This window comes from Grampus griseus (assembly GCF_964374135.1).
Source record: "Grampus griseus genome assembly, chromosome: 8".
NCBI lineage: Eukaryota > Metazoa > Chordata > Mammalia > Artiodactyla > Delphinidae > Grampus > Grampus griseus.
Window position 1 is genome coordinate 97,053,445 of NC_139002.1, and position 15,476 is coordinate 97,068,920.

General features: G+C 38.3%; 1 protein-coding gene across 2 annotated transcripts in view; it reads right to left on the reverse strand.

Annotated features, from left to right (window-relative positions):
• CKAP5 (cytoskeleton associated protein 5) overlaps nt 1–15,476 on the reverse strand; it is a 106,340-nt gene that overhangs the window by 10,343 nt on the left and 80,521 nt on the right. For both annotated transcript variants that reach the window (XM_082659483.1, XM_082659484.1), the window contains exons 28-35: nt 13,776–13,901; nt 11,620–11,769; nt 11,113–11,316; nt 10,768–10,903; nt 10,149–10,342; nt 8,995–9,167; nt 7,648–7,821; nt 7,306–7,426 (exon numbers count right to left, since the gene is read on the reverse strand). In XM_082659483.1, the coding sequence (XP_082515609.1) occupies nt 7,306–7,426; nt 7,648–7,821; nt 8,995–9,167; nt 10,149–10,342; nt 10,768–10,903; nt 11,113–11,316; nt 11,620–11,769; nt 13,776–13,901 (1,278 nt within the window). The remainder of the gene's footprint in view (nt 1–7,305; nt 7,427–7,647; nt 7,822–8,994; nt 9,168–10,148; nt 10,343–10,767; nt 10,904–11,112; nt 11,317–11,619; nt 11,770–13,775; nt 13,902–15,476) is intronic.

Sequence of the window (15,476 nt, forward strand, 5' to 3'; positions counted from 1 at the left end):
AAGGCACTAACATGTAATTCACATTTCTATGTTTAATGTATGAGAGTACTGTTTTTTCAGCGTCTCTATCAGCTGTATGTTTTACTACTCATTTTACTTTCTGTCACTCTGATGGTTTAAAAGTGATTATCTTGGGAATTCCCTGGTGGTCCAGTGGTTAAGACTCCATGCTCCCAATGCAGGTGGTGAGGGTTTGATCCCTGTTTGGGGAACTAAGATCCCGCATGCTGCACAGTGCGGCCAAAAAAATAATAATAAACAAACAAATAAAATAAGTGATCATCTATTGTTACTTTAATTTGCGTTTCTGTGGCGGGGGAGGTGCTGAACATCTTTTCATGTGTTTACTGGCCAGCTGGATATCTTCTGTGATTTGCCTATTCATATCCTTGAGTTAGTTTTTTTTCTATTAGGTTCTCTTTTTCTCAAGAGTTAATAAGAGTTCTGTTTACTGTCGCTATTAATCCTTTATCAGTCATATGGTCACATGCAAATATATTCCACAATATAACACTCATTTATTGACAGTATACCGTAAATTTCTCCAGATTAAAATCTTAAAATTTTTAAATGATCAAATTTGTCTTTTCTTTTTAGGTTCTGGGTTTCCTTCCTTTTTTTTTTTTTTTTTTTTTTTGTGGTACGCGGGCCTCTCACTGTTTTGGCTTCTCCCATTGCAGAGCACAGGCTCTGGACGCGCACGCTTAGCGGCCATGGCTCACGGGCCCAGCCACTCCGCGGCATGTGGGATCTTCCTGGACCGGGGCACGAACCCGTGTCCCCTGCATCGGCAGGCGGACTCTCAACCACTGCACCACCAGGGAAGCCCCCTTCCTTATTTTTTAATGCTCTCCCCAAATTCCTTGGTTATTTCAAAAAATTTGGGAGGGGGATCAGTTGTTTCAAGTTTCTACAGGGTTACATGTGTGTTATCTTATCTAAAAAAAAAAATCTCTTCCACATCTATGGTTGGTTCCTTCTTCATCCCTGATACTTACATTTTTGCTCTCTAATCAGGCTAGAATTTTTAATTTTAATTTTTTTTAACAAGAACCTGCTTTTAGATTTATCTTTAAAATCTATTTCATGAATTTTAGCTTTATTATTACCTACTCTCAAATTTCTTTTGATTTATTTTTTATTTTTTGAATTTCTAAGTATAAGTTCCTTTATCCTTTCTTCAATAATAAATGCATTTCATGCAATATATTTTTCTGAGTTTAGTAGCTTCAGAGTATAGTTGTAGAGTGAAATGCTTTCCTTCACTGCTAAGAGTTTTTTTTTTTTTTTTGATGAAAGAGTTAGTTAGGAGGGTGTTTCATACTTTTCAAGTAGCCAATATTTTTGTGATATTAATATCATTTACTAAAAATTTTGTTGGGTTATCAGCAAAGAATTTGGTCAGTATATCTTTTACTTTTTGCATTTGTTAAGAGATTTTTAATGACTCCTCTGCTCTAAGTTTCCTTTAGATGTGATTCTATTTCTGGGCTCTTTGTTCCATCCCAATGGTCTGTCTGCTTTTCCCTGGGCCAGTACTACACTTAATTAATTACAGTGGCTCTATAATCACTGTTGATACCCAGTGATGTAAATCCTCTCCACTGAGTTTTTATTTTAAAAAATTGTCTTAAAACTGTCTTTGCTATTCTGAGGCCCTTTGATTTCCCATATAAATTTTAGAATCAGCTTCTCAACTGCAGAAAAAAAACTTAAGATTTTGATTGGAATGGCATTGAATTTACAGATATTATTTGAGGAGAAGCTGGCATTTTTATAATCCTGAATCTTGAGAACACAGTATATTTCTATTTATTTGGAAACACAACAAAATGATGTCATTCAACAAAACTTAAAAATTTTCTCTGTCAAGGTCTTACATATTATACACTGCTTGATCACTCCTAGGTACTTTAATTTTTTGTTGCTCAGGGTTTTATTTTTTTTACTATGGTAAAATATATATAACTAAAATTTACCATTTTAACCACTTTTAAGTATACAATCCAATGACATTAAGTATATTCACAATGTTGTATAACCATCATCCCTATTTCCAGAACTTTGTCATTACCCCAAACAGAATCTGTACCCATTAAATAATAACTCTCTATCAACCCTTCTGCCCTTGGTAAACTCTATTCTAGTTTCTGTATTTGGCTATTCTAGGTACCTCAAATAAGTGGAATCATATAATGTTTGTCCCTTTGTGCCTGATTAATTTTATTTAGCATAATGCTTTCAAGGTTCATCCATGTTGTAGCATGTGTCAGAATTTCATTCTTCTTTATGACTGAATAATATTCCATTGTGTATATATAAATATATATACACATCACATTTTGTTTATCTGTTCATCTGTTGATGGACATTTGGATTGTTTCCACCTTTTGGCTATTGTGAATGATGCTGCTGTGAACATTGGTGCACAAGTATTTGCTTAAATCCCTGCTTTCTAGGAGGGGATCTGGGGATCTTATTGTAATTCTATGTTTAACTTTTTAAGAAACGGCTAAACTATTTTCCACAATGGTTACACTACTTTATGTTCCCACTGGCAATACACACAGATTACAGTTTCTCCACATCCTGGCAAACACTTGCTATTTCCCATTAAAAAAAAAAAAAAATCCTAATGGGTGTGAAGTGGTATCTCATTGTGGTTTTGATCTATATTTCCCTAATGACTAATGATGGTGAGCATCTTTTTACTTGCTTATTGGATATTTGTGTATCTTCTTTAGAGAAACGTCTATTCATGTCCTTTGTCAATTTCTGAACTAGGTTTTGTTTTTTGTCATTGAGTTATAGGAGTTCTTATATATTCTGGATATTAATCCTTTATCAGATATATGATTGGCAAATATTTTCTCTCATTCTATAGGTTGCCTTTTCATTCTTGTGATAGTGTCCTTTGATACATCCAATGTTTTAACTTTGATGAAATTCAATTTAATTATTTTTTCTTTAGTTGCCTGGTGTCATATCCAAGAAATCACTGCCAAAATCACTATATGAAGGTCTTCCCCTATGTCTTCGTCTAAGAGTTTTACAGTTTTAGCTCTTATATTTATGTCTTTGATCCATTTTGAGTTAATTTTTGCATATGGTATAAAAGTCCATCTTCGGGCTTCCCTGGTGGCGCAGTGGTTGAGAATCCGCCTGCCGATGCAGGGGACATGAGTTCGTGCCCCGATCCAGGAAGATCCCACATGCCGCAGAGCGGCTGGGCCCGTGAGCCATGGCCGCTGAGCGTGCGCGTCCGGAGCCTGTGCTCCGCAACAGGAGAGGCCACAACAGTGAGAGGCCCGCATATCGCAAAAAAAAAAAAAAGAGTCCATCTTCATTCTTTTGCATGTGGATAAACATTTTTCCCACCATCATTTGTTTAAAAGACGGTCCTTTGTGCACTGAATGATCTTGTCACTCTTGTCATTCAGGTCACTAATTCCGTTTCTGTAGTGATCATTATCTCCTTCAGTCCATCTACTCAATTTTTTAAAACTCTAAAATCATATTTTTTTTGCTTGGAAGAATCTTTCTGCACCCCATGCCCTTCCCCATTGTGGTCATCTTATCTCCGTTAGCAATTTCATTTTGCCAGGACATTGCTGTTCTGGTTATTTTGTTTTATTCTTCTTCCCAGTTACTGGGTGCCTTAAGGCATGTTATTACTCTTTACATATTCAAGATTCAGTCTTGGGTCTACCTTTTGGAAACCCTCAACAATGGCAATAAATGGGAGATAGAGCATTTCTGCCCTTGTAGGTTTGTGGTATACCAACTGGCAAGCTGTCAGTCGTTTGGCAAAGTACCAAGAGCAGGCATTTCTGTTTGGTTTCTAAAGGTACAAAAGTCAGAGACTTGCCAGCCTCAGAGAGTGAATTCAGCCCTTTTGTTCAGCTCCCTGTAGTTCCTTAGGGGCAAAGGAGAACACCAGGTACTCCTATTAACACTCACATAAGCCACCACTGCCCTTCCTTTAGGGCACCTACCGATCTCCACAGATGAAGAGAGATCTCTCTCCAGGATTTCTGGTGTTTTGATCCTCTTCTCTGGGCTCTGCACTATTGAACCTCAGGTTTTCCTTAGGCCCATATGGGAAAAAGTCTTGTACGTGTACCAGACAGAGCTTGAGATTTGCTTAGACACTTCAGATACTACCCACCAGACCCGCCAGCTCCTCTGCTCAGAAAAGGCAAATGAGTTTGGATTGAAGTTGATAGAGAAAGGCAACAGGGATGCATGCATTCAAGTTGCTGTTTTCCAGACTCCCCGCCATTTGTTTTCTTCCAACAGCAAAAGTGTTAACAGGAGACTATTTGTCAAGCAATGTCAAAAACCTTGTGCTGGGATTCCGGTTCTGCCCTTCTGCTCAGACCTAACATAGCAAAGACGTATCTCTTGATTTCCAATCTCTCAAGCCTGCTCTTCCTCCATCCTTCCCCATCTCCGTACACAGCACCACCATCCACACAGTTGCTCAAGCCAAACAGCAAGGAGTTACTATTGATTCCTCTCCTCCCTTACATTTCATATCCAATCTATCACCAAGTCCTGTGGACTCTACCTCTGAAAGATACCCTGAAACCATTCACTTTTCTTCCTCTCCACAATGATCGTCCTAGTGCACATATCTTTCATATGCATTTCGACCACAGCTTCCTAACAGTCTAACAGGCCTCCCAGAATCCACTCTTGCCCTGCCTATAATCTGGTCTCTATGGAGTGGCCAGAAGTGACTTTTTCCCCAATTAAAATAAGTTCAAACATTACAGAAACGTTGGAAGTATAGTAAAAGAACTTTTTAAAATCCTGAATCATTTGCAAGTTGTCAGTTTGATGCTCCATGACCCTCTTGATACTTCAGCATGTATTTCTTTTTTTTTAATATTTATTCATTTATTTATTTTGGCTGCACCGGGTCTTAGTTGCCTCACGCAGGATCTTTAGTTGTAGCATGTGCACTTCTTAGTTGCGGCATGCGGGCTTCTTAGTTGCAGCATGCGAACTTAGCTGTGGCATGCATGCAGGATCTAGTTCCCAGATCAGGTATCGAATCTGGGCCCCCTGCATTGGGAGTGTGGAGTCTTACCCGCTGGACCACCAGAGAAGTCCCATCATATATTTCTTCTTAACAAGACATGCTCTTTCATAATTATGATATAAGGATCAAAGTCAGGAATACTGATGTTACTACCACCTAATCCTCAGGCTCTATCCCATTTTCTCCAGTTGCCCCAATTAAGTTCTTTATAGTGAAAAGGCCCGTCTAGAATCATGCACTCTAGACCAGTTCCCTCATTCTTTCCTTGACTTTCTTCACCTTGAGATTTTGAAAATGTCTCTCAATTTGCACTTGTCTGATGTTTTCTCATGAATAGATGACATCAGGAATCTCAGCGAAGTAATGCAGAATTCCCACTGGATCCTATCAGGTGGTACATGATTTCATTTTGTCATATGATTGATGATGTTTACTTCGATCACTCAAGGTGGTTATCTGCTAGGCTTCTCTACTGTCAAATTATTCTTGGTATTTTGTATTTTGGGGGTACTTTTAAAATATTAGTCCTTTGTATTTTGTGGAGAGGTACTATGAAACTAAATATTCCATTTCTCTTCAAATTTTTAATTAGCTTATATGTGCATGGACTTGTGGTTTCCTATTTTATTAAATTCAATAAATTTACAAATTGTATTGTTTATGGGGTTATAACTCATTACTATTATTATTTATTTTGATGTTCAAACTGTGCTCTCTTCCAACAGGGAGTCTGTTCTAGTTGGCCTGTGTGTCCTTCTGACATGTCCCTACAATTCTCTGAGCCTATCCTTGCTGTCTAGCACAACAAGATACTCCAGAATCATCCAGTACTTTCCCTGATTCAGCTCTGGAATCTGCCATTTCTTAAGGACCTGTTATTCCTTTTAGAGGAAAGTGGTATTTAGGAGACAAGATCTGGGGGTGCTCATTGCTGTTGGGGTGTTGCTGTTCTCAGGTCCTCTCAGTGAAAAGAGCTAGGGAATATATGCATATCATCTGTAACATACATTTATATACCACATATATACATACGCACATACATTTACACTGATATTTATTTCTACATCTGTGTATTGAAAACCATGAGTTCATACTGACACATCTAATTCCGGTCCAACACCAGAGTTTCTATTTTCTTGTCCTTCCATATTTGTATCACCCTTCTCTGACAGTAAGAAACTTGGCTCCCATTTTCCTTATTATATTTATTTATTTGACCAATCCCTTTGTTTGTAACCAATCTCCCACCTCTGCCACCAGCTGTTCCCCAGGCCCACATCTTCTGCTTTGGCTCTGACTCCCTATTCTGAGCCAGCCGCATGCCACCCTGCTCCCCTCCAACACACATGGATGTCCTCCTCATGCCACACTGGCTCCCCCCACGGACATCTTCCTCTTTCTGCTTTGGCTCTGATTCCCGGCTGTGTGTCACCCCTCCTGAATGACAGCCTCCTCACAATGTTTGGGCTTGAAGACCCTAACATTGGGCCACTGCCCTAACATTGGGCCACTGTGGCTCTCTACTCCCACCCCCTTGCTACAAGGTAGGTGCCTACCTTGTTTTACCCTCCTCCTGGCTTTATGACTAGACTGTTAGGGAAGGGAAGCAGAGGAAGAAGAGAAAGGTTTTTTAAAAACATGTAGCTTCTTTTTCCTCAAAATTCTCTAATGGCTTCCCATCACACTTAAAATCCAAAACCTCCCTCAGTGCTTTTAAAACGCCACATGATCTGGTCTCTATCCACCTCTCAAATCTCATGTACCATTCTCTCTTTTCACCACTAAGTTCCAGGCACATGGGACTGTACTGTTTCCTGGACCACACCAAGGTCATTCCTACCCTAGAGTTTTTGTACTAGCTGACCTCTGCTTGAACCCTGACCACCAATCTAAGTAACTAGTACTTAGTTCCCTCTCTCCCATCACCCCATTTGAGTTATATTTACACAGCAGTTACTGATATTTTATTTGTTTGTCTCTGCCCACCAAAATCTAAGGAAGTTCCATGAGAGCTGGTTCCTACCAACTGCTGTTTTTCAGCCTCTGGTGAAAGAATGCAACTGTAAAAAGCAAGGCTCTATCACAGCTCTATCCTGTGAGGCAAGTGATGCCTGGCAGTGGTCCCTGTGCACTTTGTTCATCAGGGAGGTACTGAACACTGCCTGCCTCCCTTAATACTGTAACCAGTGTGTAACCATCACTATTACAGCCTCTATAGCCACCAGTGGAATGACTGTCATGGGTAATACCTCCATTACCTGTGTCAGAGCTTGGATGCTTGTGTTGATGTCACCACTGGCTACTTGGGAGATAATGAAATTGATTGTGGATGCTGTATTACTGTGCATATCATCAAAGTGTGGAGAAACAGCCCGGATCCTAGAGAGTGGAGCAAAGGAAAATATTCAATCTTTATTATAAGGTATCCCAATGAGTTGGAATTATGCAATTCCCCACTAGATCCAGGTTTTAGTAAAGAACTGCTATTAGTCAGAGAGTAATCTGTTCTAAAATGTTCTAACTGCACAGAGAGCTCTTTTCAACATATACACTCTGAGGATCATGAACTGCTTATACTTAAATGAAATGGGTTAACTTACTTGGGTTCAGGAATAAGGACTGGTTCAAAAATGTCATCCAGTTTGTGCTGAACAAGTTCTGGCATTTCACATCGGACTGTACCATTGTCATTCTCAATCTCATCTAGATCCAGCTGGAATTCTCGGCGAACCATCTGGGCTGCCTCAGGATGCCCACTCATGCTTCGGGCTTGGCTAAGGGAAGCAAAAGGAGGCTCCTGAACTAAAAGAGACTTTTTAACCAAAGGGCAAGAGTAGCACTGCCAGCTGCCCCAAAGCTGCAAGACAGATGTTCAACTTCTGGTTTCAGCCCCCCTGAATGATTTAAGTCCTTGAGTCTAAGCAAGTGCCTTCAACGGGCAACAACACTGGTTCATGAATATCCTAAGAGAGAAGATTGACTTGTACTTACAGTACTGCCAAGTTGTAAGTATTCTCTCTAGTTCACTAAAGCCAATAAACCTTGTACGCTATTCCAGTTGGGGCAGTAAATAATAAAGAATATTTATATTGACTCAAAGCTCACTACTTCTGGGCAAAAATTTAAGAAATATCTAGACTGCCTGGCTCTTTTCTACCAATTTAACCAGTGTTTACATTTTTCTAATTATAAGCATCATCCCATGCAGTGTTCAGTAAATTTTATACTTGAGGGACAGTCAATCACCTCTTTTTAGGAATATTCACTCTCAGGTCAGGCCAGCATTACATCCAAGCAATAGATATTCACAGTCTCCAAATTCAAATTGGTTAAAATTATACTCATGATATGATCCAAAATAGAGCTATCTTGCTTAGAAGGCAGTTTTTTGAGTCCCTAAGCCCATTCTGGGTTGCATGCACTTTACTCAGCCTTATCTGATGAATAGGAACCTGTGCACGACCAAACATAACACAAGGAAGAAGGTGAGCCCATATTTTAGCCACATGACATTGAGTTGACACTTCTGCTAGCCAGTGGACTTTCAGGGAAGGCTTGATTCATGGGATACTTGGACACCCTCTACCTGGTTATAAAGTCTACACCAATAGCCCTCCAGAGGGGATGAATCCAAGTCAGAAGTTAGAAAGATATAAGAGCCCTGCTAATGAGAAATTAGCAGGCAGTACTTACATCCTATAAGTGCGATACATAATTCTGTCCACGGAAAAGCAGTGAAAGAAGGCACAAGACTATTTAGAAGTGGTTTTGAGACAAAGACAATGAAGACTGAAGGATTTAACATTTGGTTACAAGACATTTACCCAGACACTGTGTCATGCATGATAATGGCTACAAGAACTCAAGATTATGTTACAGGATAAGCTCTAAGCACACAAGGCAAAGTCCACAGAGATGCTCTCAGACAACTATCTCCATCCACATACTTGAGTCTGGAGGACATGTCCTCAGCTGGTCCCTTGCGTAGCATGTTGGTATTGGAGCTTATGCTCTGTGTGCGCTGAGGTTTCTCTTCCACCTGTTTTACTGGTGCAGCAGAAGGCCTCTTTGCTGACCGCTTAATCCTCTCCTCAAGCATGCTCATATCCTTTTCAGAAAGCTGTCAAAAGAGACCAAATTTAATTTATTAGCACACCCCTCTACTAGAATATGAAGAGAATTAAAAACCTAAATGGAAGACCCAAGAATTAATATCCATTTTCATGTCGAAGCAAACAGAACCTCGTATGTAGGGTAAGTTTCCTTTCAAAACACTACATCATTTTAAAATCAACTACTGCTAAAACCTGACTTGCTATATAAGAGAACATATGAAAGAAGGAAAGGACAGAAAAGGAAACGCTATGAATAACTACAAATAAAAAGGTCAAGAATTAAATGAAGCGTCCTCATTTTTTGGTATTACCACTAACTAGCTGTGTGACTATGGGCAAGAAGCTTCACTTTTGGTCATCTGTAAAATTCCCATCTGCTTTATTTCCTTCACTGGCCTTGTAGTGAGGATTTAATAAGATTAATACAAGTAAAAATATATAAGCACAGGGTAAATACACGTGCTACTAAGAGGTAACTGGAGTGAAGAACAGGTCCAGCCACAGTAGTGACTGGCTCAGAGGAAGTAAGGAGTCAAAAGCAGAACCTTCTGTGCTTGGAGAGTCTGGCTCATAGCTGCAGCTCAAGACCCTTTTGATCTGACAGGTACCAGAATCCACATTATATACAAGCGAGTACTTGTTCACTAGAAAATAAATGCACTAAAAATTACTGAGGAGATTGCCAGGCAGAATTTAAATCCCAGACTAGCTCAGATTTCTTGATTCAAAAATAGTTTTCATCTAAAGCAAATTGTTATGAGGAGAATGCTCAGAAAAGAAAATCTAATTTCCAGTAAAACACAGCCTGAATGTCCTACAGTAATCAGAGACACCCTCAAAGGTTTATATGGATTCTAGGACATATCGATAGGCTGAGTTTTAACAAAAAGTGGTAAAAACTTAGAGTTGAGATGGCATGAAACTTGACACCTAAGTGATCCTGCAATTCACAACATGCTGAAAATGTTCAGAGAAAAGTCACTCACAGTTCCAATCAGTTTGAACACCTGATCCCCGTGTACATTGTACACTGTAACGATGGTGTTGAGGGCAGCATTGCGCACAGCATTGTCGCGGTCTCCTATGTGAATCGCTATCTCCTTTAAGGCTTTTCCTGGGGTTGGCTGGCAAACATTCATGCCATAGGACTCGACCAGACACCCTAGTTCTTCTAGGCACTCTGGGGAGAGAAAGGCTAGATTAAGGAGACTCAACAGAGATTTGGCATAGAGACCTATCTTTACTAGATACATTTTCCCTGGCATACATGAAGGTCTAAAATCTTATTCTGGCTCTGCCTTGAATTCTTCCTTGTTTACTGCCTTCTATAAAATACACAATGAAACAGTGGTGTTATAGCAAGGGCTCCTAGAAGAAAGAGATGCCTGTGAGTCAGATGGCCCCTGTGCACTTGATTTTGTCACCAGGGTGGTACTGAGTGGTGCCTGTATCACCTGATACTGTGGCTCCACCAGTGTGCAACTCATCACTCTCACAGTCCAAATCAGAAGGTTAGAATCAAGAAATTTCCTGGTTCATCTATAAATTATTTCTTTTAGAGGTCACTGTTGCAGACCTAGGGCTCTATTTAAATTGTTGCTTTACCTGCTCTCTGCTTAGAGTTTTTGGATTTGGTTCCTTCCATGATGAAGGGGAACATCTTGCTGGCTGGGTAGACAAGGCACATCCGGTTCAGGATGGCACGGACATCTTTACGAATGACATCCTTTGGTTCTCCGACCTAGTCAACAAGGAAAATAATGATTAAGTGATGCATTCTCTGAGTAGCAAAGGTACCCCCTTGTGTGTCACTACATCTTGAAAGAATAAAATGAGCGGTAGAAGGTATCATCATCATACAATAAATGAAGAGGGGAGAGGGAATAAAAGTACAGGAACTGAAGTAGCTGGGAACTTGAGTAATCTTCCAAAGTGAGAACAACACATTACCTTGAGGATGAGATAGGGGATGAAGGAAGATGCTTCATTCTCAGTAAGATGATACTCCTCCTCACTCAGCAGGGTGAAGAGCAATTTTAAATATTCTAGGGCTTTCATTAGGACGCTTGTATTGGTGTCAAAAAACCGCAGGGTAAGCCACTTTAAGATAAGATCCAGGCAACCAATGACACCCTCTTTTTCACTCTCCAAGTGCTTGAAACAAAACAATACAAAACCCTCACAAATTAGACTATAAAAATTTAAGTTCTATTAGGCAAGTAACTCTCAAATTTTACTGCAGTGCAAAAAGAAAATGATAGATTTTTAAGCCTCCATTTAAGACCCCAAATTATAGACATATAGTCATTTATTCTATCAGATAATAAGAAAGCTCTAAAAACAGAGAACATGGTGTATTCCAGTTCCTTCTCAATTCATGCAAACTTCCGATGATTTCACAGGGCTCAGTATTTTCATGCCTGAGATTCATGCATATTTATTTTGTTGCAAACTTACATCAACCATGACAGCAAGGGCTTTGTTGTGATGCTGAAAGTCTGAGTGAAACATCTCATCTTGTAACCATTTAGCCACACAGCTAGACATCTGAGTTTTTAGTTGCTCAATGTATTCATCCCGCGGAGTAGTAAAATTCCACTTCAGCACCTGAAAAAAAAAACAGTGAAAAGGAGCTGTAAGGTGTTCAATTGAAATGTGGTAGAGAACTCTATTTAAAGCAGCTGCAGGAATCAGTTTAATAGGATATTTTTAAATTCACCAAGATTAATGTATAATTAAGTATAAATGCAAAATGTACTCTCAATCTGTCTGTCATACTTCTGGAAGCTTAACTCTGAAAATCTTCTAGGAATAGAATTTTCCGCAATTCTTACTAGAAAAATCAATGATCTATTATTGTATAACATGGTGGATACTGTTGGTACAATTTTAATAAAGGGCAAATTTGAAATATCTATCAAAATTTTAAATGTACATATTATTCTAGGAGTTTAATATAAATATACTTACATATGTGCACAAAACCTATATTCAAAGATGCCTATGGCAGTATAGTTTATAAGAGTGAAAGATTATAAGTAACCTAAATGTTCAACATAGTGGGTTGAGGATAAAGAAAGGTACATACACATGATGCATCAATAAACAGAATGAATGCATACATGCGTTGCAGATATGGAATGATCTTTAAGATATATATTTCAAATACCATTAAAAGAAAAATGTAAGATTCAGAACAAAGAGTATGGCATGTTCCCATCTGTGTAAAACGAGGGCCATATATTTATATATATATGATTGTATAAGTATGGAATATTATTATTTCTGGAGTAATACACAAAATAACTGGTCATAACATCCTCCCTGTGTAGGGAGACTGGAGTGGGAGACATGCTTTTCATACTTTCTGTACTTTTTTTGTATTGTTTGAATTTTTAAAAATTCTAATGTATATATTTTGAAAAGTTTTAACTGATTAATAAAACGAAAACAACATCAAAAGCGAAATGATCAAACTAGCCATATATAGTTACAGCCACTATGGAGAACAGTATGGAGGTTCCTTAAAAAACTACACATAGATCTACCATACGACCCAGCAATCCCACTACTGGGCATATACCCTGAGAAAACCATAATTCAAAAAGAGTCATGTACCAAAATGTTCATTGCAGCTCTATTTACAATAGCCAGGACATGGAAGCAACCTAAGTGTCCATCGACAGATGAATGGATAAAGAAGATGTGGCACATATATACAATGGAATATGGATAAAGAAGATGTGGCACATATATACAATGGAATATTACTCAGCCGTAAAAAGAAATGAAATTGAGTTATCTGTAGTGAGGGGGATGGACCTAGAGTCTGTCATCAGAGTGAAGTAAGTCAGAAAGAGAAAAACAAATACCATATGTTAACACATATATATGGAATCTAAGAGAAAAAAAAAAAAGGTGAAGTACCTAGGGGTAAGACGGGAATAAAGACACAGACCTACTAGAGCATGGATTTAAGGATATGGGGAGGGGGAAGGGTAAGCTGTGACAAAGTGAGAGAGTGGCATGGACATATATACACTACCAAACGTAAAACAGATAGCTAGTGGGAAGCAGCTGCATAGCACAGGGAGATCAGCTAGGTGGTTTGTGACCACCTAGAGGGGTGGGATAGGGAGGGTGGGAGGGAGGGAGATGCAAGAGGGAAGAGATATGGGAACATATGTATATGTATAACTGATTCACTTTGTTATAAAGCAGAAACTAACACACCATTGTAAAGCAATTATACTCCAATAAAGATGTTAAAAAAGAAAAAAAAAGCGAAATGATCAAACTAGCCATATATAGTTACCAAGTCTATCTTTTAAGGTCAGGTACAAGAAAGAATAAAGGAGTAGTATATTACATATGTGTAGTTGATTAAAAAAAAATCAATGACTACTTTCCAGTCTTTGATTCTAAAAACAAACAAAAAAAACCCCCAAAAAGAGTCTTACAGAAACAAGATATAATTTATAAGCAAAAGATTCAGTTAATTATTAGATATTTCACAATGATATGAATTTCAGACAGAAAAATTATTCTTGATTACAAAACGAAACTAAAACAAACACGCAAAAAACTCCTGAAGATTCTTATTTCTTCCTTACCTTTAATCCTTTCTCATCTTTCATTCGTTGCTCCTTTCCATTTGGAACAACAATAAAAATAGGACCAGATTTGTCTTCATCTTCCTTTAAGCTGGTTTTGCTTGGTACTTTCTTTCCTTGTGCAGTCTACAACCAAGGTACAGGGAATACTGATTAGCTTAGACTACTCCTTCTTGGGAATTCGCTGTTACTGCCCAGCAAAAGGGCACTATATAAACCAGAGACACCTTTCTATATCATATTCCAAATGAAACAAACAAATGAACCATAGAATCTTGCATTTGATATGTTTGTGTACAGGTTTTCTAAAAATGTTTCTAATAGCACTCTTAAGTAACTGCTGGTTAGTCCTTGGGCTGGCATGTGATGTGGTTGGAAAAGCTGCTATTATATATCATTGGTCTGGGTTACTGGGTTACTATTTCTGATTCTTGGATAGTTCTTTTAAAATAATTATTGATATAACTGACATATAATGGATAGTTCTTTTCTTTCTTGGAATCTTCAACACTGTTTATAGCTTTCCATATTAATGACATTTTGAATGGTATGCACACATTTCACATAACTTGAGAAAACTTTTCTGTTTCTCTGTATATAAAATGTATCTCTATAACATTACTGTAACTGGAGACCCTTTGAACCTGTTTCTAGGAGAAATTTCCTAGAAACATTTTAAATACTTAAGTTACTAAAGTGGCTTTTAGGGACTTCCCTGGTGGTCCAGTGGTTAAGAATCCATCTTGCAATGCAGGGGACACCGGTTCAATCCCTGGTCAGAGAACTCAGATCCCACATGCTACGGGGCAACTAAGCCCGCGTGCCACAACTACAGAGCCCACGTGCTCTGGAGCCCGCGCACCACATCTGGAGAGAAGCCCGCGTGCTGCAACGAAAGATCCTGCGTGCCTCAACTAAGACCCGATGCAGCCAATAAATAAATAGATAGATTTTTTTTTAAGTGGCTTTTAAAAAGAATCCAAGATCTAGAATCTTTGTATCAGATGGAAAGAAATTGTGAACACATGGTATATATATTTAAGGTAAAATTTGAATTTAATTACTGGAATTATTATTATTATATTATAAATATAGCAAAAGTCTGCTATTTTTAGTAGGCCAGCATTTCTTTCTAGTTCAAACACTTAAGTCATTCAGTCAAAACAAATGTGAGATCATTTATGTGAAACTGCTTTGTAAACTGCAAAAGACTGAAAAGAAAGTTGCATTAAGAACAGACTCAAAAATACTTCAAAGCACTTGTGATCAAAATACTGAAATAAGCGCTTGTTAAATTTGGGAGGAGGAGAGGGAGAAGGACAGGAAAAGAACAGCTTCACTAGATAGTTCAGAAGATAATTACTCATTTAAATTAACTCACTGAGTTGAAGGACCCAAGCATAGGGAGGGAAAATGAGTAACTAATATTTAGAAGAATGGCCACAGAGTGGCCCTTCTATAATGTGGATGTAATAATAAATGTACTGGATAATAAAACATTTCCTACTCTGCATACTTTCATCAGTTACATGCAGTTAATGAAATAGTTTTCTCTATTTATATTTACTATTAGATTTACTACTGATTGCACAGTTTTGCAATTTTCCTTTTGTAAGTATTAAACAGTCAATTCTTTGAATACAGTGACAAGCTCTGAATCTTGATATAGAAACTGATGACAATTTGCTATGATTCAAAAAA